Source organism: Drosophila subpulchrella, chromosome 2R, assembly GCF_014743375.2.
Source record: "Drosophila subpulchrella strain 33 F10 #4 breed RU33 chromosome 2R, RU_Dsub_v1.1 Primary Assembly, whole genome shotgun sequence".
NCBI lineage: Eukaryota > Metazoa > Arthropoda > Insecta > Diptera > Drosophilidae > Drosophila > Drosophila subpulchrella.
Genome location: NC_050611.1, coordinates 9,108,643 through 9,135,820, shown reverse-complemented (window position 1 = coordinate 9,135,820; position 27,178 = coordinate 9,108,643). Strand labels below are relative to the sequence as shown.

The following is a 27,178-nucleotide window of genomic DNA, read 5'->3' as shown; positions in this document are numbered from 1 at the left end:
TGAAATTTGTAGTTTATCCATTTTGTAACCGTTAATTAGCAGGTTTTTAGCATATATATATCACAAGTTGTCAATAAAACTACATAGAGTTTATGAAAATGCAGTAGAATATTTTTTTTTTAAGCTGTAAATATTAAAGTTTATTATTATTAGTTTTTTTGCATTATATCCTAGTGCTACAAGCATAAGTTAAGTTTACAATATATGCTCCATCTACTTTTAAATTTTTGAATTCGAAGTACTCTGTAGAATTCACATTTTGAAATAGTTTTTTTTAATGTATCCCACATTTTAGCCAGTTTTCAACCGTTAATTGGAAGGTTTTCAACAAAAGCAGTAGGGTTTTTGTTTTAAAGTTGTACATTTTAAAGTTAGTTATTATTAGTATTTTTTTTGTGATGTCCCAGTGCTGAAAGCACAAGCTTATTATTATCGAGCTGGTCACAATGGAGTTTAGTTTACAATAAATACTTCACATACTTTTAAATTTTTATTTATTTTTTTATTTTAACAAATTAAAGCTGGTATATAATACTAAAATAAATATTTAAAAGAGAAGGGGCGCTGAAAGCTAAAGTCCTTCGGCCCGATTTTAAGTTTTTTTGTAGAATTCACATTTTGAAATAACTTTTTTAATATATCACACAGAAGATCGGTATAAGCAGGTCCCACTGTACCCTGTACCGCTGCCGCCGTCACCGTCGCTCGTCTTCGCCTGGCCGGCGGACCAGCGGGCCAGCGCCATCAGTTGCTCGTCACATGTTCAGCTCTCAAGTAGACCAAGCCAAGAAAGAGCAGTGAGCAGTACAGTGCCAACCGAAATCGAACGCCTAGACAGACAATCGAATACAGCAACTCACTAACAGTTAGACCAACCCGTACTCCTCCCCCGAAAACCGAATATAGCGCTATTTAGCCAGGTGCAAGTGCTACTTCTATCAGCCCTTTTCGCTGTCAAATCAAACCCAAAAACCGAAAACCACATTCTAGAAGCTTTTCGACAAGCTTCCGCCAACTGATTGAAACGCGTGGTCCCCAAAAGCGAAGAAAATAAGGCAAAAAGCAAGCGAAAAAAGTGAAATTGAAATTCAAAATCAAAAATCGAAAAGTTTGGGAGTACGTACGCGTGTGTTTGTGTGTGAGTGAGCGTTTCGCAGTGTGTGTGTGTGTGTGCAGTGCAACGGTATATTTCGAAAAGCAAAAGTAACGGTAGTCGAGCAATTGGGGTGTCACTTGTCAGAATTCGAGCAAAAAGAGAACCGAGAGTTTTGGTTTGTGTTACTTTGCCATAGTAATCCAAAATCAAAACCAAATACCGAATATACCGATCGCCATCCTGGCACGCCCGTTAAATTTTGTGTGAGGGCGATCTGCCAGCGGTTCGCCGGAACGTTCAACTCCACCCACACCCTGCTGCCCGTCGTCGATAGCATACCGATATCGATAGCCGTTGCCCGATACCGATAGACCACGATAGCCGCTAGCTGTGATACAACTTTCCGATAGACAATTCAGCAATCCTTTGCGGCCATCCATCCCACCACTGAGCGGAAAACCAGAGCTCTTTTACGTGGATTTTGGATTATCAGTGACTAGGCACGACCTGTCCGAGAATTGTTCAGGTAAATATATGGACGCACACACAATCACCGTTATTGATCTCGCTCAATTAGTGGGGCTACGTGACTGCAGCGCAGATCGCAATTCGCATCGTGTCGCATGGTTTTGTGTTCTGCCTATAGTGAAAAACAAACCAGAAATGCGGATAACGATCTAGGCACACACACCATCCCGCCCTGAACCCATCGCCCCTCTTTGGTTCTCGGGCGGTCTTGGCATCTGGCATTTCCGGTTTCGTTATTTTTTGGCGGTGTAGAGATATGTAGATGAAAACACCTTCAGATATTATTCAACCCGAGAACCTCTTCAGGTGGTTTTATCTTTCAAGAACAAAGGATTTTCAGATCATATTTAAATACATTTCTTTTAGAAAGGTCGATACTTCGAAAAAGTTATACTAAAATGAAAATCTTTAGTTGATACTAGAAACACATTAAACTTTAATGATTTAAGTATTTTTATTATCTGTTTAATATTGTATTTATGTTTTTGTTGATCATAGCGGAATTTTCAGAAATTTCAAAAGAATATCTTTAGCTTTTGGAACAAAAACGATATTCCTTCTCTTTAATTGATACTAAAATCACTGAAATTAAAGTATTTGTATTATCTGTTCAATATTGTATTTGTTTTTATTGATCATAACAGAATCTTTCAAAAATGCTAGGGAATAACTTTAACTTTTGGAATTATACGTGATAAATCAATCAATGATAAATCATTTTAACGCGCGTGGGGCATACCCAAATTATTTTAGTATTCGTTTTACACATAAACTAATACGTTTGCTCGTTAGGAATGTATAATTACCTCTGGTCTTACACTCATCCATCATTTTTGGGTTCAAGATCGGTTAGTGTTCGACAATTCTGGAAAAGCAATTAGCTCATTGGAAACAGGAGATGTTTTGAATTTCTCCCATTTGTGCGATTGAGTCATAAAGTCTGGTAAACACGAATAAAATTCGCAGGGAATTGTTTAATTTTGTCGGGGGCTACTTTATATCTTATACCCTTGCACAGGGTACTATAGTTTTGATAGGCAATTTATAATATTGCGATTGCAAAATATTGGATCGCTTGTACCTGACTTTATGTATGTAAATTAATATGATATTACTAATTTTCTGGATCCATTATCCTATAGATCTAATCAAGGTATTTAATTTGATAAATACGGTTATTTTTTAGTTAAAAAAATATATATGGTGTACTTTTGAATCTTTCCTCTTAGGATCAAGGGTATACAAACTTCGGTTTGCCGAAACTAATGTTTTAGGTTTCGTTTTGACGTTATATCAAATGCAGCGAGTCGAGTGCAGTAATAAAGAGTTTTAATGGGGGAATTAACAGAGGCAGTTTTACGGGAGTCGATAATATTGATCTTGTGGTCAGTTTACTGATCACACATTAATTCGTTGGAGGCGTTAGAGAAGAGAAGGGTAAGGGAAAATGAAATAAAACATTCCGATACGAAAACTTACATCATCATACTGGGGGATAGAAAGAGATGGTGGGAGAGAAAGAGGGAGAACGCGCCCGCCAAATGGCAAGCATTTACATACCAACACATGTACATATGTATTAAAACATACGATATATTTCGGCGTTTTTGTTTTTGTTTTTCGATGGACGCAAAAAATAAGTAATACAAATTGCGCGTTTGAAAATTGTGGGGACTTTTTATACATCTACCAGCTCCTTAGGCAGTTAATCAACGCAAAAATAAAGTGATAAAAAGTAAGCAAAGAGGGAGACGCGAGAAAAAGGGGGAATATGCGTTTGAAATCAATTTTTGGCTAGCTTTATAAAAATATACCCACGGCATTTAGAACACATAAACAAAAGTCCCTAACGGAATGCCGAAAACAATTATTCGACAAAGCAAAAAAACCAATAACTAATTCTGTTTCCTTATTCTCTTTGCTCTCTTTGCATGTTCTCCTGCATTATCTTGCGGTAAATATGAAATGCCAACCAAAAGGGGTAGCAAACGCCGAAAGACAAAAAGACGCAGTTGAGAAAAAGTGTTAGCAAGTGGGAAACAACATTAATGAATTTCGTGATTAAAAACATTTCAAAAGGTGTACAACAAAAGCTCATTTAAAATATAAAAATAAAAAGAACGCAAGCGAAATATACAAAATATAAAATCGCGGCGCGCCAACAACAAAACGTGGCACAAACACTGAAAACACAAAACAAAAAGCTCAACGAAAACGAGAGCGAATGCGAATGCGCGCGCGCGAGTGAGATAGCAGTTAACTTGAGAGTGAGAAAGAGCGGTAAGCGAGAGAGAGAGAGCGACAACAACAAAACACAAGCGCAAGCAGAAGCCAAAAGCCAATTGCGCACGGAACGTAGAAGAAGAGAGAACTAACGGAACTTTAAAAGCGCAGCACGGATAACGGTTTAAAAGGGCCAACACCAAGAACCGAAACAGAGAGGCATCGAAAATGGTAAACAAGGTGAATAGCAAGAAGGCGGACAAGGACAAGGAGAGGCAGCGAGAGGCAATGTTGCCGGCGGCGGGCAACAACAGCAACAGCAACATTGAGAACAGCAGCAACCTTAGCAACATAAACAACAGTCAAAAACCCATTAACAAAACAGTAAATAACAAAGGTCAAAATGCCAAGTCAAATGGCGGCAACAAAAAGAATGCAGGCAAAGGACAACAGCAGCAACAACAACAGCAGCCGCAGCAGCAACAGCAACGCAGCAGCAAAAAAGCCAAGCCACAGCGGCAACAGATTTTCCTGCAATCGCTGCCACGCGACAGCAGCAACTACAGGAGCAACACTTACAGGAGCAACATCGTTTTAAGTAGCAACAGTAGCAGCAACAGTAACAGCAACAGCAACAAAAGTAGTGGCAAAAACAGTAGCAACATTTTGGACACACCGGCAACATCGGACAGTACAGTGGGCAAAATAAACCCAGCTGAACTCCTCACAGCCGCCTTGGCTGTGCCCTGTGCCAAATGCTCCAAGCCATCGATGATCTCCAGTCTGACCACCGCTGTGACCGCCTCCGCATCCTCCGTCTCCACCTCCTCCGCCTCCACATCCTCCGTTTCCGCCTCCTCCTCGTCGTCGTCGTCAACCAGTTCCGGATCGGAGACCGCCAGCAACTACAGCGATCTCAACTATCCGGAACCGGTTGCCTACTCCGGCAAGCAGTATCGCAAATCCAAATCCTACATGGGTGCTAGCCAGTACAATGGCTCAACAAATACCTATCAATCGGGTCGGGGGCCCAATACCGCTGGCGGTGGTGGTGGCAATCATGGCAACCATGTGGCCTACAGACGCTCCCACAGCGATCGACGCAACTCGTTCGATCGCACCTTCGCCGAAAGGAATCGCGACTTTGTGCCCATTGTGCCGCCATCGCGTCCGGTCCTGTCCTCATCCAACATCGCCGGTGTCATGGCCAGTTCCACCAAGCTGACGATCATAGAGCGGTTCGGCAAAGGTCGTGTCGCGTATCCCATAATGCAGGTGAGTCTGAGATATCTAATCTTGTATAGAAAATATTGTATGTATATCTTAGGGTTGGGATTTTATTCAGTCTAGATAGGTTGTTCTTAGGGCAACTGAGTCTGCAAACCTCTATTAAATGTAAATATACCTTGGAGTACTTACCTATAATCGAAAATACCATAACAAAAGGGCCATTACATTTATAAAACAGTTCTCTAAACATCTGACTCAAAGGGCACATAACAGCTGGCCCGGGAAAAACCACCATCTGTAATCAATGTGTAATTTTGCCCCAAGATTACAGTACAGAGCACTTCTTTAACATATATATTGATTTGTTCACGTAATCTTATAGTTGGGGATCACCAATTATGACTCAAGAGGAAACGTTACGATAATGACGCCGATTCAAACTTCCGATTTAATTTTTTTTTTGAATATCCAAGGAATTTTGTGGTATATTGATAAATTATTCATAGACGTCATAACTTATATTTCTGATTAATAAATACACCAATGTAATCTAGGAAATGTACATTTCCCAGCTTGAATTTAGCGTTTTTTATTTTTCACTTAAGAATAATGAGGTCTCTGTGCGGACTTGAATTGACTATAATCTGAAATGATTTAACCTTAAAAATTTAACATAAATTAAGTAATTGAAAGGCTTGACTTAACGTAATATAATTTTTCAAGAAGAATGCTTGGAATTTCGCAATGATAAATTTATTAAAATTTGCAAAGTGCCACCTCGCCTTGAAAATAGTTATGTAAATTGTGTAAATAAGAGGGGTATAAATAGGGACTTTTAAGATAATGTGCTTTATAACACTAGCACTATATTCAAGATCATTTTGGTCTTAGGACTAGAAAAAAGATTTTTGGAACTTTCCAACGCAGTGCTATATAATAACTAACAAAGTAGGAAAACTTTCGTAACTTTCCATTAGTTGAGAAGTTCGAGAAGTTTGCTTTCTAATCAGCTTCAGCAGCTACCGAAGGAAGCAGCCATAATTAATGGCACACAAACAAGAGGTGGTGATAAGGGAAAAAGAGCCCCTGAAAGGCGAGAAAGCGAGTGCTTGCTTACTCATCTATATATTTTTGATAAGCTGATTTCATTTCGGGAGTCGCAGAATGGAGCGCAAAACTATATAGTACACAACTCGAAACAAACAATCTAATACTTTTCTCCGCACTGATTTCTGGGCTTTTTTTTGCAATTGTTTTGCAACTTGTTATCTCTTCCCTTTGTATATGTCCATATACGTATAGTCTTTTTGTTTGTTATTTACGGCTATGCACTTGGGGCGAAATATTACGTATACGCCCTGGCTGACAGCGGGCAATTTGTCGCCACCGATTTTGTGCAATCGAGAGAGACAAATGCGATGCTAATATACGGAAATACTGATGTCTCGCCTTGAATCTCCGTCACTCTTAATAGCTGCTTAGTATATGTATGTCTGTATATATTCCGGCCCAACAACTCGATATCCCAAACAATATGGTAACCGAAAAAAAAATCTGCCACAGGTTCGAGCCTGAGGTATTTTATGCAAATTTCCCACTGACGTCTCTGAGTTTTTGGGTTTGATTTTATTGTGGAAAAATATCAACCGAAAGTGGTTTGATTAGCATGTGCCGCGGCACTTAGCTAGTTACCAAAACTAGTTCTAAACGAACCAAAAATCTGGCAAAAAACAAGACAAACTGATGCGAAAAGTGAAACTTGTTTGCTATACATTGCTAAAAAAAAATGAAATGGTTGCCTAGGGCTGAATTAGAAAGCTCACTCTGGAATGAAGACAAAGGGACTCATTTAGAAGATTTTAAAGATTTAAAAGAGCCATAAAATTTCTCAATTACCGGCATTTGCTGGCAAAGTTGCCTTCCTTTTGGGTCGCCTTACCTACCAACTGTTTCAACAATTTGTTTAGCCTTAGCATTGCCTTTGCTGGCCTTCAAATAGTAAAAACAAAAACTAGACGAAAACATTGAAACATTTTCAGAAAAACAATCCGAACACACAATTTCTAGTGAATCATTAGAATTAGATCTCTTTCCCGCTTGTTGATGCTTACGCTTTTGGGGCCCAGACATACATAAATTCGCCCCACGTGAATTTCGATGCCCAGGCACAGTGGGCCAGGTAGGGTCGACGGCTGGTGAAATGGCTTTGGCTTGGAAACAAGTCTCTCCACACGTGGCCAACACTTGGACAACGGAAGGGGCCCCGTTGATAAGATAGTGTGTGGAACTTGTCATAGCGAAAGCTTTATTAATATGCAATCTACCAACAATGGGTGCTGTGCTCTCCATAACAGAAAGTCTTAGGAAAGATATATATTAAATTATAAACATTATAGGCAGCAAAGGTTTTACGTTTTATATTCATTTATGGTATGCCATGTTATAAGCTTTTTGGGGTTATTAAAATTAAAAGTGGTAACTCCCAAAAACAAATTTAAAACCAGAAACTGACCTTTAATTCAACTGTAAAGGCTATCCACCCTTGTTTAAGAAGAAGCAACTCAAACTCGTTTTATTCACAACAGAGAGTAGAAAAACAGGTATTTAATCAATTTTTAAACTAGAGATAAAGATTAAAGCTCCCAAAACTTGACAGTGTTATCTAATTTAATCAAAAACTCACATTTTAATTAAAGTAAAAGTGGTCGAGTTTATTTTCGGATAAAGCTTTCGCCCAAGGAAAGATGCCAATTTGATAATATTATCACATAATAGCAATTATCACCCAGAGATATCGCAAAAGTCAAGTTATCGCAGGAAGTTGGAAACTAAAAACAGTTGCTTATCAAATATTATGATGGAACCATGATAACAAATAGGTTTCTTACAAAATATATATTTATTGCCCTTAAACATTTACATCTCGAAATGTTTTGTAAACGGTTTTAGGATAGTTAGGGAGTCAAATTGATCGCCTTACATTTTCGAAACGCATATAGAGTACGTACTCAACTCAACATGTGTTTCCCGTGGCGGGGGATTTCCATACTTGATTTGAATCTCGTCAAAGATTCGCAAACATTCTGAAGCTTATCAGGCAGGGCGATTGTACGAGCACACATGTATGTAGGTTTATATATTGAAATGTATCAACTCTTCTGCTTACGTCAAGCCTCACTTGATTCTGTTTGTGAGTGCGAGTGTGTTATATGGACAGGTGGAAATGTTTACAAAGAACCGTCTGAGTTACGAACTTTCTATTGGAGCAGGGGCAGCTGATATAACTCTTTCCCCCTTTGCAGTTAGCCTTTCCAGTCGATTATTTTTTTACCCATCAAGATGGTAAATATATTCAATAAATATGTACATATGCATATATCTGTAGATCTATAGCGTGCCAAGCATTTTCCACTTTTTTCTTAATTATTATATATTTTTTTTCTATTATTATTTGAGTCAGTAAATATTACGCTACCAAATTGCATATTGTTTTCGCGAATTGCCACAGCTGTGTGTGGCCAACTTTTGCTTCAGTTGGTTTCCACCAACTCAACTGCGTAGTAAAAATCATTTATAAATATGATTTTGTTGGCAAAAAAAGTAGTTGGAGAGCGGGCCAAAAACTGCAGTTGTGTGCTCGATTCTTTTGATTATGGAAATCGGTGGCAGAACAAATTAGGTATAAAAAGAAATGGATTGTCAGCGGGGTTCCTATCACGTGTGCTTGATATTCCACACGCTTATCGGGGCTGCCAAAAAGCGTGCAAGATATAATAAATTCAATGGCGTTGGCTAGAAAGAAAAGAGCAACTCAGCGGCGCGGCTAGAAAGTTTCATGACTATACAATTTCCAGATTTATCATCTACACTCCATATATATGAAACCTCAGGCGGTATAGCGATTCTTTTATGAGCTTAGCTATAGCTACGCCTAGAAATCGTTTGGGAATTATAGAACGAACGGTTTTTAAGCCCAGCCTGAAAATAGGCAACATGAACTAGGTTTTTATGAATAATATTCATTACACGAAAGTAAAATCCATGTAGACTGCCTCTTGTTAAAGAGAAAGAAGAGGTTGGTGCCACCAGATCGGGAAAAATATGACTCATCTATGGAAGAGGAAGAACAAATGGCGCCTTGATTCAAAAATATTGAATTTTTTTAGTTTTATATAATAGAAAACGTAGGACAAGTGAAGTTCGCAAACAATTTTAAAGATATCTTGGGAAAACATGGCCCAAGCATAGGCAATTTTAAGATGTGAAAGATGCCTAATTAATCGGTACGCAAATAAGTTCTTCATCTAGTTCTAGATTTTTGTATGACTGGTATGCCATTAAAAAAAAGTATACATTTGTGTATAAACTTATTATGTGAATATTAACATGAGGAGACATCCTTATGATTTTCTTATTTACAAGGTATGCAAGCTATCTGTTACTATATTATATTAAAATAAACGCATAACTGCAAGATTAGGTTGGTAGTATGTATGATTACAAAGTTTGGAAATAATATAAAACTCTATTTAAATAATTGCTAAACTTACGAAATGCAACATGTGCTTTCAATTTAAATAGGTCTGTAAAAAAGATTCTGAAGCCCCCTGCTAGCATACACACTTTGTAAAACCTATGTCTGTATGTAAATGTCAAAATCTTTTCGGGATTAATAAACCTCATAAAGAGGGGAATGACAGCAGGCCAGTATTTTTGCGAGGGCGATGAAAGGTAGACCCAATTCCACTCCACGAGAGTTCTTTGTGGCCATGTGCGCTAATTAGGGAAGACAATGGACCCTGTAATTAGGGGAGACACCCGATAATGCCTCGGGTATAATGCCTGGCGCCTGCGAAATCAGAGGCGACGACAATCGCCGGGCAGAGGCAAAGTCTGTTGGGATGACGATGACCCCCAAACCTGACATCATAGCATATCTATGAGGAATTCGTGTACATATGTACAATATATATACTCGGATACTTTTCTGTGGCAGCATATTAATAGGTTGTTGAGTAAAAGTAATAACAAAACCACCGATAAGAAGTGAAGAAATGCAGAGGAACTTGAAATGTTTGCGGTCGCCACTCAAACAAATGCACATTCCCATTTATTTCTATATTTATTTATTTTTCGCTTTTGAGGTGCCTGTGCCTGCTGTTGCCGTCGCGATAAGAAAGCGAGAAAAACAGAGAGAAAAACTCGAGCGGAGCGTAGAAAATACAGGTTCAATTCGATGTTGATAAGGCTGAAATACAGACTGTCGGGGGGAATCGGAATCGGAATATGGGGTGCTCGAGAGGCATTCCAATCAACGAAATTGTATTTATTTTTAAGGCACTCCTATTGATTCCAGATTGCATTGATTCCTGATACCACAGAGAGTCCACTTGACTTGTCGTAAAAGCAAATCCGACTACAATGTTTGCGCTTAGAGGTTGTAATCATACTGATAACCATGGCTCAAAAGTAGACATCGCCTGTCAGCGTTACGATCATCAATGAATCTTTGGAATAAGCAATAATATAGTGAGTGTACTTGATTTGACCGAAAGTTGGTTGAACCCAGTGGATGTCTATCAAGCATTATAAACTCATTGGATTTCGTAACAATTTGATGTTTTCATAATGTGCTTAAAAGCAATGGCTGATGTTTATTAATTGGTGTTTAACATAAGTGATTGCTTTTGTGTTCTCTTTTCTATTTTGGGGGTAGCCCTAATTTGAAAGGGAGTTTTGTCATGTCTTGAAATAGAACACTCGAGACGGCGAAGATAAAATCTCATAACAGTCTTCATACATATGTAAGTTTCTAACAGTTTATCCATCTTAGAGTCCTAACATTTTTTATTTCGTTTGTAAAGAAACTTGGTCCTAAATCAGTTTGTTTAATATTTTACAAAATTGTCAATAAGTTGAGTATACCTTAAACCTAAACCCTTCTAATCAAATATTTGAAAAATTCCAAACAGGATTTAATAGATTTTTGCCGGAAGAGCGTATATTTAGTTTGGTTCCAGCGCAGAGAGAAATATCCTAGAACTTTGTTCTTGAATTGAGAACATTCGTTCTTAAAAACCGTGTAGTAAGTACATTTTGGTATCAATGTTCTCAATATTAAAACAAAATGGTGAGAAGAGTAAAAATAAATTGAGTTTGTTTAAAAACTTTTTGATAAGTATACACTACTGACTGGACTAATAGTTTATTTGTTGAGATATACTGTGCAAGTATCGCCAATTCAACTTGATTCGAGCAAAATAAAAACATTTTCAATTTAAAAATGTCGTTTTATTTTTAAGAACATTTTTAACTGAGATGTGAACGTTAGAATTTTCTCTGTGAGCTTTTCAGTTTTCTTTGTGAAATGGTTTTATCTGAAAGATATAATAGCACCTGTTAGGGTTTCCTTAAGGTCTTTGATGTTAATCTGCTGCCGTCTATTTGCAACTTTGTTGAATTTTGTGGACAAACAAAAGCCAGAAATATACATACGAACATGTTAATGCGAGTGTGTGCTTTGGATTGTGTACGTAAATTACTTGTTAGTCGCTGCCACTTGCATTCCTTTGTTGCAAATGCAACAAAATGCCTTGCAATGCATTCGCGTGCACCTTTCAAATTTTTTCAGCTTCGCCTAATCTTTGAGTTTGACTTGCAATCGGCATTTTGCCGCCGTTGTTGTTGTCGTTGTTGCTGTTGTTATTGTTGCAGCTTTGGCTTCGTGTTATTGTTATTGTTATACACTGCCAAAAGGTATTATAAATTTTTGCCCAGAAGTTTACAGTGCGCATAAAAAAGCATTTACGACCCCATCAATCTTTCTAGGCGCCTTAAAAAGAGATTATTTGCTTTTTGCCATTTACTGGGTATTATCGCACTTTTGGCTGTCAAAATAAACATTGGAATATTTGCAAAGAAAAACCTTTGAAATAAATAATGAAAATACGTAGCTTGTTTTATCACAACGGGTGTCAATTGAAGGATTGCAGACAAACTGCGGTTAGGTGTTTAGTTTAAAGTACTGGTATAATTTATTTTCAATTATTTTGAAACAGCAATTTCGTAAAATATTTTTATTGTTTTTCAAATTTTTAGTGATATTAGTACTAACATTTCACATTCATTAATTTCAATTACTGGGTTTTACCTCTTAAAAATAGAGACTGTAAAAAATGATAAGTTTGTAAAAAAGACCATTAATTGTTTAACACTATTTTAGGAATATGTTTTTTAATGAAGTGACAATCAAGTGAAATTTTATGTGGTGTGTATTTACAAAGAGCTAATAAAAAATTCAATTCTGATAAAAATATTTTGATAACTATATAGTTATTTTCTTATTTTTCAATACGAAACTTTGCTGCTTGATAATAAAATCCATTAAAATTCAGAGCATTCGATTGTCTTACTTATAGATGCCACTTTCGTAGGTGTATTCCAGTTGTATGTGTTTTTTTTTTTATTAGTGGCCTCCTCAATTTGGTATTTAAAAGACATTTAACATTTATGCTTGACTAACGCTTTATAGCCGGCTTCTCTGACATTTAAATCAGCTTCTGTAAACCGGGTGAGTGAGCTCGATGGGGGAAATTAAAATCCTTTATAGTATCGATTTCCATGGAACTATTTAGGACCGATACTGGTGGACAATAAACAACTTCTTCAGCTGATAAATATTGTGTAATTGTATTTCCTAGAAATAAAGCCTAGAAATAGGTTTCGAAGTTGCCAAATTGCTTTCTGATAAAAAATATAATTTATCTATTGTCTGTGTGTTTTTTTGTGTGTCTGTGCGTGACACAAGTTACTTCCGGTAATTATCAACATTTTTGGGCTGTCTTCGTATTTTTGCTGTTCAAAATAATGAAAAGAACACACACACACACAAAATCTGTGGTAAGGTTAACTCAAATATTTCAACAATAATAAGTGGGTTGAGTCGGATTTAATGTGATTTTCATAAAATGTTTTTGTTTACGCTTCAATGTGACTTGGCATAAAAAAAAGAGAAACAACCAAACTGTAGAAAATAATTTATACCAATTTTCCTATAATTATGACGAGGCAAAAATAAATTGTTTTGCCAAATTTGTACTACGAAATGATGAAACGAATATTAAAATTGGGTCTAAAGGTGCCCCAATAAGAAGGCAGAATGCTATATTTATTGAAGTTCATTAACTAATGGTGAAAACGATTATGAATATGATAAATTAAGTTAAATTAAGGTGTTTGGAATGCTCAATAGAGCTATTTATTTGGTGGTGGATAGAGGAAATATCAAGATTGACGAATCGGAGAGATAAATTGCGTATTAATTTTTTTAGGTGTTTATAAACGGTGGTAAATTGTTGGAAATTAGCTCATAAAAATGGGATTGTGTTATTAAAAGCGGGATAATTTGAATAGTATTTTTTATATTAAAAGTAGTTAAAGTTGTCTTTCATATTTGATTTTCATCTAGGTGCATAGCAAGTGTAATCCATTTAATGGTTATCTGTTTGATCTAAGAAGTTCAGAATTATTAAAACACATTTTAAAATGTGTAGCTCTATTTTAGGAAACACTTATTGCGATCATCGCAAACTCTAATTTGTAATGGCATCTCCATCTGAATAATTTGCAAATCATGTAACATCAGATTTATAATTACTCCGACACACTCGCTTGTCATTTGCACGTAATCGATGTGAGTGAACAATTGAATATTCAGTTCTGTTCTCAGCAGATCTCGAGTGAGTCAGCCTCACGTGCTGCTCACTATTAAAGTTGAACAAAATAATAAAATCCGACATTTCAGTTTTTCCCTCTTCATATTAATTATTAAATTGTGAGGTTATTTCGGTATTATGATTTGGAGCGGTTCTTAGAATGCGGATGTGGTGAAACGGACGTTATTCTATTTAAAAAAACCCATTTAAGCGCCCAAAATCCACTTTACTCCAAATCATTTACTTTTCCGCTATTGTTATTAAAGAAGAAGTGGAGGCAAATAGCCAAAAAATACGCAGTTTTTTGTGATTTTTTGTTGCCAATTTTTCAGTTACGCTTGGGCATTAAGAGCCGCTAATTCTTTTATTGCCAAAGTCGTAGTCATTTTTTTTTCCACTCCGTTTGAAGACTGCCTTTGGCAAGGTCGTTCGTTAATATTTCTTTCAAATGTATTTATTTTTAAGACTAGTGCAAGAAGCCGTTTTTGCATTTGTGGCTGTGCTGATGATTTCTTGGAATTTTTAATACGACTTCACGCAAAACTATGGTTAACAGGTGCTGGAATGTCCAAAGCTGTATATATAATATTTTTGCGTTGTTATTTATTTCTTTTCCTTTTTCTTTTGGTATTTTGTCTTACGGCCATTTGCCAACTTGGTTTCGCTACTAATGCGCAAAAAAATAAAATTAAAAAAAATCAAAGAGGAGCCAAACACTTTGTATCAAGTTTTCTCGAGTTATTTTTTGAAGGGTTTCAACACTCGAGTGCGGTATGTGCTCGAACACATCGACAGGCAACAGACCTTATACCAATTACTTTGACTGTAGTTGCTGTCGGTGTAGCTAAAGTAATTAATGCTCCACTTAATTACATATTTTAAATTGGCTTGAGGTTGGAATTTAAAGGCTTTTCATAATTGTGTTGTTATTTACAAAATGGAAAAATAATAAACGAATTTTGTTGCTTTGTTATTATAATTATATTCTAATGGGTATTCAGAAAATGTAAGGAATGATATAAAAAGCTTAACAGAATAAGTAAGCAGATCAAAATAAATTAAAAGAAATACATTTTTTTATAAATATAAATACCCTTAGAAAAAAGATATCCCATACCATAAGGTTTATGTTAGAAAAACTCAAGTTATACAAAGTTTACGCCTTTTTAGAGCTTAGTTGATGTTATAATTAAACGGTTTCCACTAGGTGTTTTAGCTTCTAATCATACCACTTATGGGGGTTTAAATTTATTTCAAAACTATAATCGGTTCAATTTGATTGCGGCTTGTCTGTTATATGGACTGCTGGCATACTGACTATTACACATACATAAATGCTTATGAATATAAATCTCATTGTATAAGCTGATTTTGTTTTGCATGCATATTCATTGGGCTGAGTGTGGTGTTTAGTTGTTGTTTTTTCGTTTTGATGTGGTTAAACAGGCAAATTAAAACGCCAATTGCAAGAAATGAAAGGCAACGTGGAATGAACGCATTTACAGCAGCAACAAACATCGGTTGGTTGGTAGGTAGGTAGGTTGGTAGGTAGGTTTGGCCTGGTCTCTTGGTCTTTTGCCGTTTTGCCGCAAAACAGCCAAGCACTATAGTTAACAACAACAATAACAACATCAACAACAAGCACCTTCAATGTCAATTCAATGCAGGTGGCTACGGCTGCGCCCCAGCTTTATTTTACCCGACTTTACCCGAGTTCAGTTCACTTCAGTTGGCTTAACTTGATTCAGTTTCAGTTTCAGCCAGAGTCAGCCTCAGCTTCTCAGCTTCAGTTTCATTTTCATTTTCATTTTTAGCCTTAAGCTTTTTGTTTTGGTCAAAAGCAGCGAACCCAATGGGGCTTTTTTGATTTATCTGTAACGCTAGCAAACAAACTCGATCGCTGGATGCTGTGTCCGCTTAATTGTTTCGCTTGGATCAAAAAATGTTATGTAATCGCATTATAGCTCATAGCATGGCAAAAAATTAAATGAGAGAGAGGGTGAAAGGGTTGGCTTGAGCGGATTCCAGTTCTATTAATAATATTTCTGTAGACCAAATAGGGTTTTAACTGATCTATCACAAGTTGTTTCAAGTTTATATACATCAGGATTATTAGTAATCCTATTTAATGATTTCAAGCGAATCTAAGTTCCTTGTATTTAAATTCTTATTCATATCATCGTTTAGAAAGATCATAACTTTTCGTATAAAACCTCAACAGTCTAGACATGTTGCTCAGCACATCCGCTTCGTTTGCCTTTCGCACTTATCGCCTAATCGTATATCAATTTTTGCATTCGACATATCCAATGGTTATTGTATTTTGATTTATATCAAATGAGAACCACACCCATTAGCAACCCAAATACTTCTTGGCCTTATATCGCCCTCTCGTTCGCACCCTCAAGATCTGATCAGGTGAATGAAGGATTACCCAAACCCAAGCCCAAAGACCCAAAACCGACACCCAGTCCAAGTTTTTGAGCCAAGTGGAGCTTGTCTACAGCTTCAAGCTGCAAACTGAGGTGATGGCAGCAGTAGCAATACAGCAAGTAGAGCACTGAGCGAAAATATGTTAGCAAATATTATGACATTTTTGGAGGTAACAATCCTCTAAGAAATTTTCAAATATTGCTACATCTAAAACTATAAAATTATGATGTCTGTATAATAATTCGTTTTTAAATTCCGAACTATTTTGTAATGTCTGCAACACCTAAAACTATAATAATATGATGTCTGTATAATAATTCGGTTTCAAATTCCGAACTATTTTGTAATGTCTGAAAATCTTGAGATTAAGAATAGTACGAACCTTTAAGAACTATGATTTTACAATGAAGAATATAATGATGGTCTTTTGGAATATTATTTCACCATGTCGTTATGATGCTATGACCTGAAAATAAAAGTTGAATTAAAATCAATAAATTCATGGCGAGTTTCTCACGGTGTAGGACCTGCAGTTACCGCCACATAGCACCAGCTAAAGCAACAGTTCACTGTGTCTCTGTGCGCCAAACTGGAAAGATCGGTTTCAGGTTTCAAGGACTTTTCGGTGGACATTCACTTTTGCCTATACTTACAATATGCATGTATATGCATTTTCGTACAGAACCACTCGAAAAACGCTAAAACCAAAGAAGCAGAAAATAAAAAAAAACTCTTAAGCTGAACTGCATTTTTGCGACTTGCGATCAGATGCAAGTAACTGGAGTTTGCGGCCGCTTCTAACAGTATCGAGAGTCCAATGAGATCCCGAAAAAAGACAAAAAACAATTGGGGCCTCGCCCCAAAGCTTTCAATTTGACTTTCAATTATTTCGTCTGCTGTATCTGAAGCTGTTCAATAAAGCAACGGTACATTGTATCTGTTTTGCATGCCAACTGCATTAAAGAGTGAGAGGGGATGTAGAGAGGGGGACAGAGACACAAACACTCACTTGTCTCGTTTCATTCGCCGTTAAGTTTGCCCTATACGAGCGAAAGGGTCGATGGACTATGGTTCTGGCCTGCTCTTTCAAGTTCTAAATTTTGTAGGTTTGGACCCCAACAATTTTTTCTTATTTTATAAGACAAATCTCAGGATCTCAGTTTATATTGTTCTAAAGTAGGATCTCAGTATAGATTTTTTTAAAGACCTTACTCAATATTATTTTTCCATTGATCATTTTTCTTATATAACTTGTACTTGTCTATGATTATCTTTAAATTTAGAAATCACTTAAATAAATACTTCTAAGTTTTGTTAGAAATTTATTTTGGGACCGACTTGGTTAACTTAAATGTTTCGTAACAAAAAGAAGTGTACTTAACTTGTAATCTTGTGTGTATTATCGAAAAACCTTCATATTACTTAGAAATGAGTTGGTGTAGTATAAATTATAAGATCAATAACACAAATCTTTTAAAAATAATATAAAAGAGGGTAACTTTTTCTTATACAAAAACACTGCGGTTTTAGGATCTTTCTAATGTCAATACCGCATTGCTGGGTATTTCCCACATCGACTTGATTCTTTAATCCGCAACGAGCATTTGTTGCATTCATTACACAATAAATTATTGTACGGGTTTGCTGTGGAATCCAAAAGGTTTCGCCTGCTTTGGCGCCCACTCGCCACCCACTGCCCCACCTGATCCCCCATCATCCGTATCATCATAATGCCGATCATTAGTATTATTTTGCTCCAATGCTCTTTGCGATTGGATTGGATTGGATTGGATAACTCGTTTCGATTCGCAGCCAAGTGCAAACTTGATTCGAAGACGTCGCATCTGCAATTTTGACATTTCGAGTCAACCTTGAAATTGAATGAGCGAGTGAGATTTGTGCAAACAGTCAAGTCACCCCACAGTACCCCTCTGTTTAAGCCATAAATCCATCAGTTTATGGCAATATGTTTTGAGGGTTTGGCCGAATGTAATACCGATTCTGGCCATATGCTAAGCCGGCTTGGTATGGCATTTTTGCTTGCTTTTTTTTTTTTTTTTGTTTAGTTGGTATAGTGGCAAAAGGTCACTTGTTTTTGTACAATCTCACCCCCCTGAGAGATATTTGCATTGAAGCTTTCACTCAAAGCTGCGAATTTCGCTCAAGGCCTGCGCAGTGACGAAGGTCAACGAAGGACTTGCTCTTTCACTCCCACTCGATGGGATTTTATGAATGAAATGCACAACGCCCGGTACACCTATGCCATCCACCCACACTCTATATACCCCCTCTCTTTCTGGCGTGCCCAACCTACGACAAAAATTGTGGGTATCCATGAATGAATGACGCAGTTTCTGGCGTCTGCTAGAAGGTTCTACTGTCTCTTTCTCGCCCCTAACCCTAACCCTCCTTTTTGCCGAAGCTCTCTCCTTTTTGGCCATTCACAGTGACGTCAGCGTGCGTAATTCCCAAACGCGTGGGCGTCAACGTGTGGGCATGGTCCTCCTATACTATGTAACCCATATTGAAACTTACGCAAAAGAACGTCAAAACAGGCGAAATTTGTCATAATTCGCGTATGTTGTTGTGACTGAAAACATCAGATAATATTTGCCCGCGAGGAGTACGAGAAAATGGGTGGCGATATTGTAGAGTGGGCGGTTTGGGTATCTGAGCGGATGTGGGTTCAAGATAAAACCCCAACGCACAAAAGATTTCATTTGCACTTCACTTGAGCGAGCTTATTATATATTGTTGATTTTCTAGGGAAAGGAGTTTTTCCCAGCTATGATCAATTACAGTTTTTTGTTTTCCCTGCGTAAGATCATAAATCTCAAGAAAAATATAAATAACAAGGAAATTTATAAACATAAAAAATGTCTCCTGAGAAATTTTAGAGAATATTAAAAAACCCATTTAAGTTCTCATGGGTCTATTAAAATAATTTGTGCGGGAAAAATATTGGTATTGATATTTCTGTTGTAAAGATATCAATTTAATGTTAATCTAATATTATGTGTAATAACTAACATAATATTTAATGTTATTACAAATGTTTATAAATCATATATTTAAATCTTAGAAAATTTAAGACATCATCGATAGAATAATGTATTTTGTTTGCAATGGGATTGTAAGATCTTTGATGTCTTAAAAGTAAAGTTGGAAAAACTATGCGTTTAATGAATGTATGAGTAATTTTCGCAAACATTTAAAATTAGCTATTTATGGGGAAGCATAGTATGTCGGTTATGCCTTGAATACAATTTACAATCTCTGCCCAGGGGAAAAAGGCGCATTTATGATTACATCAGTATTCCTCAAGGCAAGAACGGGAAAATATAGCCTTAACGATAATTATATGTGTAACTCAGGCGGGTCAATTCCATTGCCAATCCTGCCATGTTCCATACAGGACTTACGTAATGCACTAGTTAAGCTTAAATTGCACTTAATTGAATGTTATATTGCTGGTCATGCGCAGGCCCACGCCCACGCCCAAGCCCAAGCCCATGACGGTACTACGGCGCCATACGCGGGCAAAGGACACGCCCCTTCGCCCTCCCGCCGTCTTCCGCCTTCCACCTCTCGGAGTCCTGTGGTCCTTTTCCCTCCCAGGGCCCCCGGTTCTTGGGTCCCTTTCATGCTGGCAGCAGGCGCCACCAGCCTTGCAAAGTCCGTCTGAGTTGCAGCTCGCTTTGAAAGTACACTGGGGAAAATAGGAACCTAAAGTTTTCGATATAATATATATTTAACCTACAAATAACCTATAAAAGCGGTCCCAAAAAAACTACAAACTTCTCAGCCTATTAATCGTAATCTATTGGATAGGTAATGGTGAATTGATAACTATATAACTATATTTGCAAATATAATAGAACTACAATATCTTCAACCTACATTGCTCAGATAAAAAGTTTCAGATAAACAAACAATAATTTTGACCTTACTAAATATTCTTACGAGTATATGTTTTGATACGTTAATCAATATTACCAACAGCTCTTTTAAAACAAATATTAAAAAGGTATACCATGTATACCAACCATAGGATACCAATTATGCCTTATCGTAGCCATCTAACCGTCTATACCATATACCATTTTCAAAATGAAATCCTTTGACTGTTTATTCCCAAGAACTCGAAACATATATATATTTTTATTATCGGACCGTTAAGCTGGGCCGTTTGTATAAGCTCCATTTATAAAAACATACAGTTTATTTAAAATTGATTTCAAGAGAAATTCGACTGTAACTGTTTATATACAAATTTTAGAGAATCTTAATTAAATGTTATATTATTATACGGAACTCGTAAAACATTTGTTTGAGTGCCCGACAAACCACAAGGGACAACGGGCGCCTGTCGGCTGCCAACCTCCTGTTGACTGGGGGAGTTTCTCAGACTCGGTCTTTGCCTCCGTGGAACCTCCCAACTCCCCAAGTTGTCCGTATGGAAGCCAGTTGCGAACCGGCTTATCGATTTTTCATTACTTACTCAATTTAACGCTGACGTCGTTTGGGGATCTGTGGCAGGTTGCTGTAAAGATGTGCGAATTGGCGGTCCTTCTACTTGGCCACCCCATGGATTCCCTCTTTTGGCATCTGCTTTTTGTGGAATAAGGGCTTATCCCTAGATGAGCGTCGGAAGTTCTAATAAAGCCGACAATTAAAATGAAGGTGAAAGTTCCGGCTTAAAATGAAGCTAAATTTTGTGCTTACTTAAGTGTTGAAATTTCCATTTCCTTGAAAAGTGGGTGAAAGAAATTTGATTACTGGGTTTTAAATGTGCAGATTCCACATACTTTATGAGGAGCTTAACAAGTCAAAGCTCATCGTTTTCGGGATTTTCAAATCAACGATATTCAACAAATTAAAGCCATTTATTTAGATATTATAATATATTTACCTCTATGGAGGGTATTCAACATTTCATCTTTATCCTGTGACTAAAACATTCCCTTACGATTTCCATTTTTCTTCTTTTGTCTGCCATTTTTTCTTCCCTTTCTTTTCTTTTTCTTTTCCTTGTGCTTGCTGCTTTCTTTTTTTCGATGCGTTGCCCACGCCATCGTCAATGGGAATTCTATTTTTAGCTAACTAAATTGCAAATAAGGCGAGTCACTCAGTCGAGAATAATACCAGCTCACTCAGAAATCGGAATCGAATTTGAGGAAGCAGGATGGAGTGCCTTTGGCCAGCGGAAGTGTTAGAGTGGGACGGCATCAGCCATGGATCCAGCTTCGGGTATACAACATGGGTTAATCTGTGGTCCGTAGCCTTTTGGCCCTGCTTTCGTGGGTTCGTGTGGGTCGTTCTGATAAAACGTGTAAATGCTTAGCGCCAATTTACGAGTATTTCACACTTGACTCCCACATGAAAACACTCGGAAAATTTTGTTATCTTGGGATTGTACATGAAAGATTGAAATTCAGCTGTATATGCTACAAACTCCTTTCAACATAATATTAAATATATCATCACAATTAAGCTCTATAATTTTCTTTAATTTGAATAATTGAGATATGTAGTTAATTTATAAGCTGGAAGGAATTTCACTATAACGTCATCGATTTTATTCGCATTTACCATTTTTATCTAAAGTAATTTTCCTTGTTAAAGGGGATTTGGTCAACTTAGGATTAACTTTTCCTACAAAAAATACGAAGTACCGAAAAAATACTTTTATCAAATCTTAGATGACTTAGCTTCAATGGTTTGGGCCCTACCTTGATTGCTCAAAATTATAGGAAAAGTTGTGTACATAAGAGATAATTCTGACGTTTTCATCTGTGTTGAAAATGTTCTTAAAAATAGAACGACATTTTGAAGTTGAAAATATTTTATATTGCTCGAGTCAAGATGAATTGGCGGTATTTATGTTTAATGTATATCTCAACAAATAAACTTTTAGTTCAGTCGGTAGTGTTTACTTTAAAGCTGTTAAATAAACTCAATTTAAGTTTTCTCTTCCCACCATTTCGTTCTAATATTGAGAACATTGATACCAAAATGTAATTACACGGTTTTTAAGAACGAATGTTCTCAATTCAAGAACAATGTTCTTGGATATTTCTCTGTGTAGATAGATGTAACCTGAAATGTATCTATAATAAATAATGTATATCTCAACAAATAAACTTTTAGTTCAGTCCGTAGTGTTTACTTTAAAGCTGTTAAATAAACTTAATTTAAGTTTTCTCTTCCCACCATTTCGTTCTAATATTGAGAACATTGATACCAAAATGTAATTACGCGGTTTTTAAGAACGAATGTTCTAAATTCAAGAACAATGTTCTTGGATTCTTCTCTATGTGTAGATAGATGTAACCTGAAATTTATCTTTAATATAGTTATTCTTCCAGTCATTTAAAGTTTTCTTCTTTTTTTTTACTGCTTTTTAATAATTTGGTTTTCGTAAATATTTTGAGTGTACTTTACTTTTAGAACACAATTATAATTTTGTGAGGGAAGTAAGCCAACAAAAGCGATAGAGATTTAGCCTGTGCTCCATCTCCAACCAATTCCTGACCCTGCCTCTGGGGCCCGGGGTGTCCTTATGGTGTCCTCGGCTTACCGGCGTCAGGCAGGCGACAGGATATTATCCTTGGGTTTAAGGTGTTGCCAATGTGTCGCTGTTTCACGCTCCACTCGCTCCCTGCGACGACCAGACAACTTTCAATTTCCAACCAAAAATGGTAGAAAAAAACAAAAAAAAATAATAAAATGGCAAACCGAATAATAATAATTGTTGTGCGTGTGTGTGAGTGGTATAGTCGAGGCTTTGTATTATCAAATTGGTTCATGGCAATTCTTGTGCGTTGTTGTGCCGTAGTTGCAGTTGCAGTTGCAGTTTCAGTTGCGATTGGAGTTTAAATCGGAGACGGAGCTGCACGAGCTCGTTAGCGGAGGCTGTTGCCTCCATGGAGGCGTTGTTGGTTACTTGCGACTTGGAGAATTGGCGACCTGGGGACTCGGAGACTTGGTGACTTGGTTACTTGGATAGTTGGTTACCTGGAGGCTGAAGAGTGTTAGGACACAGCTGCTGCAACCAGTTCCAGCCAGCCGCAAGCCATTCTAATGTGTCCGTGTCTGCAAAGTGAGCGTTGCCACAGTGGCCACTCGATGGGGAGCAACAGGGCGAAGTTCGAAATGCTAATTTATTTTTAACGAATAATGAATATGAATTTGGTTTTAATTTTAGTTAAAATATAAGACTTTATCTAGATAACCTCTGGTCAGATATAATAAATAAAAAATAATATAGGAAATAAAAATAATAAATAAAGCCTAAGTGGGTGAAATATATTTACATTTTCAAGGACTTACTCTATTGTTTTTCTCTATGCATCGAACAAATCTTTAACCCATTCTTGAATTAAATTGAATAGAATTTTAGAACTTCCAAGTTAAAGGCAATTTTACTTTAAATTGTAAAAAAAAAATTTTTTAATGTAAAAGAAAAAAAGTTTTTTTTTCATGTCGAATTTTTTTTATTTATAAAATTAATATTTTTAAAAATTGAAAAACTTATTCTTAAAGATCAAAAAATTGTTCCTGCCTGAAACCAAATTCTAAATTCAAATTAAAAAGGAATATTTTTTTAGAGTAAAAAAAAAATAATGCTTTTGAATCACAGTAAATTATAAAAATAGGTATTTTTAAATATGTATTTTTTCTGAAATAATGAAAATATTAAAGAGTTGTTAAATATAGCTTGTTTCGGTGCGTAATATCGTGTTTTGTGCTCCTCACATTCTTTAGGATTTTTTTTTTTTTTTTTTTTTAAATATCTTTCTACGAATCTTGACTGTGTGCAATTTATGTGGAGTGCATGCGTTGCATTGCTGCTGCTATTACTGCGACTGCCCTTGGAGTCGTTTCTTGACGTGCTGCAAAACACATTTTTTTTTTCAAAACAAGGCACACACTTTCAGAAACTTCGACACGGACACAATTAAGGTCGTTTCTGCGTGGGCGTGTGGATCTCATCCGAGGGGAGATCGTAAATCTGTGGTGTCTGCCGGCGGCGGCGAAGAACGTGTCTGGAATCCAGGATGCCACTTTCGGTCTCGTTCTGGCCAATCTTCTGCTCAGCCAGTGATCAACTCGGCGTATACGTAATATTCGAGATTGGATTTCAGTCGATGGCTGATGACTTTCACTTTTGTATTTTTATTTTTTTTTGTTTGCATTGCGCCGCCTGCAATTTGAAATTCTTGCATAAAAAGCGAATGCAATAATGTACTGAAAATGCTGCTGGTAATATAGAGTTAACCAACAGATAAGGTAAAAAGTGGCCCTGAAAGTGGGTGAACCAAACGCCAGAGTTGATGGATAGATAAATAAATTGTTAGTGAGCGTACTACGATTCAGCGACGCAGACTTTGGTCTTAATTCAATATTTCAACAATTCACTTTGCATTCTCTCGGCCAGCCATAATCAAACGACATTTTTTTGCAAAAGCAACTAAAGAACGGCAACAACACATCAACAGCTGCTGGCCAACACCCAATATGGCTAACACAGACACACAAAGGCCGATTTGATTGCATTAGAGTTGCTGCTGCAGTTGGAGGGTTGGGCGATGGATGGAGGGGGTAAAATGCAACAGAAGCAAACTAAACCAGTCTTGAAAGGTGTCTTTTATATACCTACATATATCTATCTATCTATCTATATTAACCTGGCACACAGATACACACTCACACAGGCCAAAAGTAAAGCACTTTTTGGCCAGCCGAGCAAAAGTGAAGTCGTCGTCGTCAACAAGTTCCAGCCAGAACTTGTTGTTGGCTATCGGTGGTTGTGACTGCGGTTGTCTTGGGGTCTGTTTTTTTTTTTTTTGCCTTTTCTTCAGCACTTATTGTCTCTTTTTTTCTGCGGTCTTACCAAAGGCACTCGAGCATGCCGCTCGCTATCGCTATCAAAAGTCAGGCGGTTGCGGCCAAAAAGGCCATAAAAAGGGGGTGGTTGGCATAGGGAGTAGGTATGGAGTTGGTAGGGAGCTATAGAAGTTATAGGAGTTATAGGAGGTGGAAATATAATGGCAAGGCAGCAGCAGGTTGACTCCAAATGGGCGGTTCTATCGTTCAAGATATAGTTTACAAATTATTTTGGCATTTCGTTTGAATTTATCTCGTTGCACACGAAAACAATTTACTACCAAGTTGATAAATAATTGAATGGATTTTTCTTATTTTTGGTACCCTTTCATTTATGATTTTCAATCAAATAGGTACTCATTACGTTTGATGATGCTGGCGATACTTATTTCCTTACCTTAATTCAAATTGATTGTATACTTCATCTGCTGATTATAGCAATTTATCAAATCTTTGTGATTCGTTATAAATATTTGTAATTAATGTCTTCCATTTATTAAACATTTGTAATTATTATTATGGATAATGGTAAAATATAATTAAAACGAATTGTTTTTGGATATAATCCTTTCCCAATCTCTTTATTTTTTTCAAAACTAATTAGTTATTTATTTCGTGACTCCATCGACTGTGTAATGTTATAGATTTTTATTATTATTTTGAATTGATTTTGTTTTTAAATCGAAATGGTTTAATATGTTTTCAATTAAATAAATACTTTTTATACTACCGTTTTAATTTAGTTAATTTCTATAAAAAGCGTTACTTTGTTGCATTTTAATTTGTTTTAATTTTATATTCTTATTGTCAATATTATATTTTTAACTTTTTCAACTAAATCGACTTGTTTATAATGTTCTAAATCTTTTTGTATTCCTTATTTTATTCAATATTTATTTATCTTTATTTATTTTCGTTTCTGTTTTTATTGGCTCTGTTGGTATTCAGCGTCGCGGATTTCAGTGAATAAAATGGCAATTTGAACGTTTCTTGTTTTGCGTTGAGTCGGTGTGTGTTTGTGAGTTCGATTGAGAGTGTAGTAAACACATTTTGAAAATCGAAAGCAAGGTCTTTTCTGCAGACAACATTGCTGTTGTTGTTGTTTTTGTTGCTGGCGTACCTTTAAGCTCGGACTTTTAGTTTAGAACGTAATTTATAAATTAATTATTGGCCGCAGTCACATGTTTGGGCCACGAATTCGAGCACCTCGCCATCTATCTAACGTATTAACCATTTTTTTTTTATTTTTGCTACCGTTTTGTGTCTGTATTTTAGTTTGTTTTGTAGGGCTTTAAACTATTTTTACACGAACAAACAAACAAAAGGCGCAGACAATGTGAAAATGGGAAATGCATATGTTTGAGATAGCGACAAAAAAAGCGAGCCACCTTTTTAGGGGTAGGTGGGGTGTTGCAGCAAGGGTAGCGGTGCTTTGGCACGTGTCTGTCGAACCCTCGACGTCATCGGCAACTAATTGCAATTAGCAAGGCCAACAGAAGCAGCAGCAGCATTTGTTTGACGTTGTCAAGAGCAGCAGAATGATAAGCCCATAAGTCCTGCTGCTCCCAGGCTTAAATGTTGTACTCCCAATAAAGCAGCTCCTGCTGATATCAACAGAAGTCAACATCCGAAAAGAGATTGGGCAGCATTTACCTCACTAATGATATTATTATACCCGTTACTCGTAGAGTAAAAGGGTATACTAGATTCGTCGGAAAGTATGTAACAGGCAGAAGGAAGCGTTTCCGACCCCATAAAGTATATATATTCTTGATCAGGATCACTAGCCGAGTCGATCTAGCCATGTCCGTCTGTCCGTCTGTCCGTCTGTCCGTCTGTCTGTCCGGATGAACGCTGAGATCTTGGAAACTATGAGAGCAGGCTATTGAGATTTGGCGTGCAGATTCCTGAGCTTCTTACGCAGCGCAAGTTTGTTTCAGTAGAGTGCCACGCCCACTTTTACGCCCACAAACCGCCCAAAACTGTTGCTCCTACAGTTTTGATGCTAGAATAAAAATTTTAACTGAAATGTATTGTTCTCATCAATACCTATCGATTGACCCAA

General features: G+C 36.8%; 1 protein-coding gene across 1 annotated transcript in view; it reads left to right on the top strand.

The window, feature by feature from the left end:
• Positions 1–751: 751 nt before the first annotated feature.
• Positions 752–27,178, top strand: part of LOC119551981 (terminal nucleotidyltransferase 5C) — a 49,902-nt gene continuing 23,475 nt past the window's right edge. The window contains exons 1-2 of the mRNA XM_037861696.1: positions 752–1,622; positions 3,604–5,122. Coding sequence (XP_037717624.1) covers positions 4,076–5,122 — 1,047 coding nt within the window. The 5' untranslated portion in view covers positions 752–1,622; positions 3,604–4,075. The remainder of the gene's footprint in view (positions 1,623–3,603; positions 5,123–27,178) is intronic.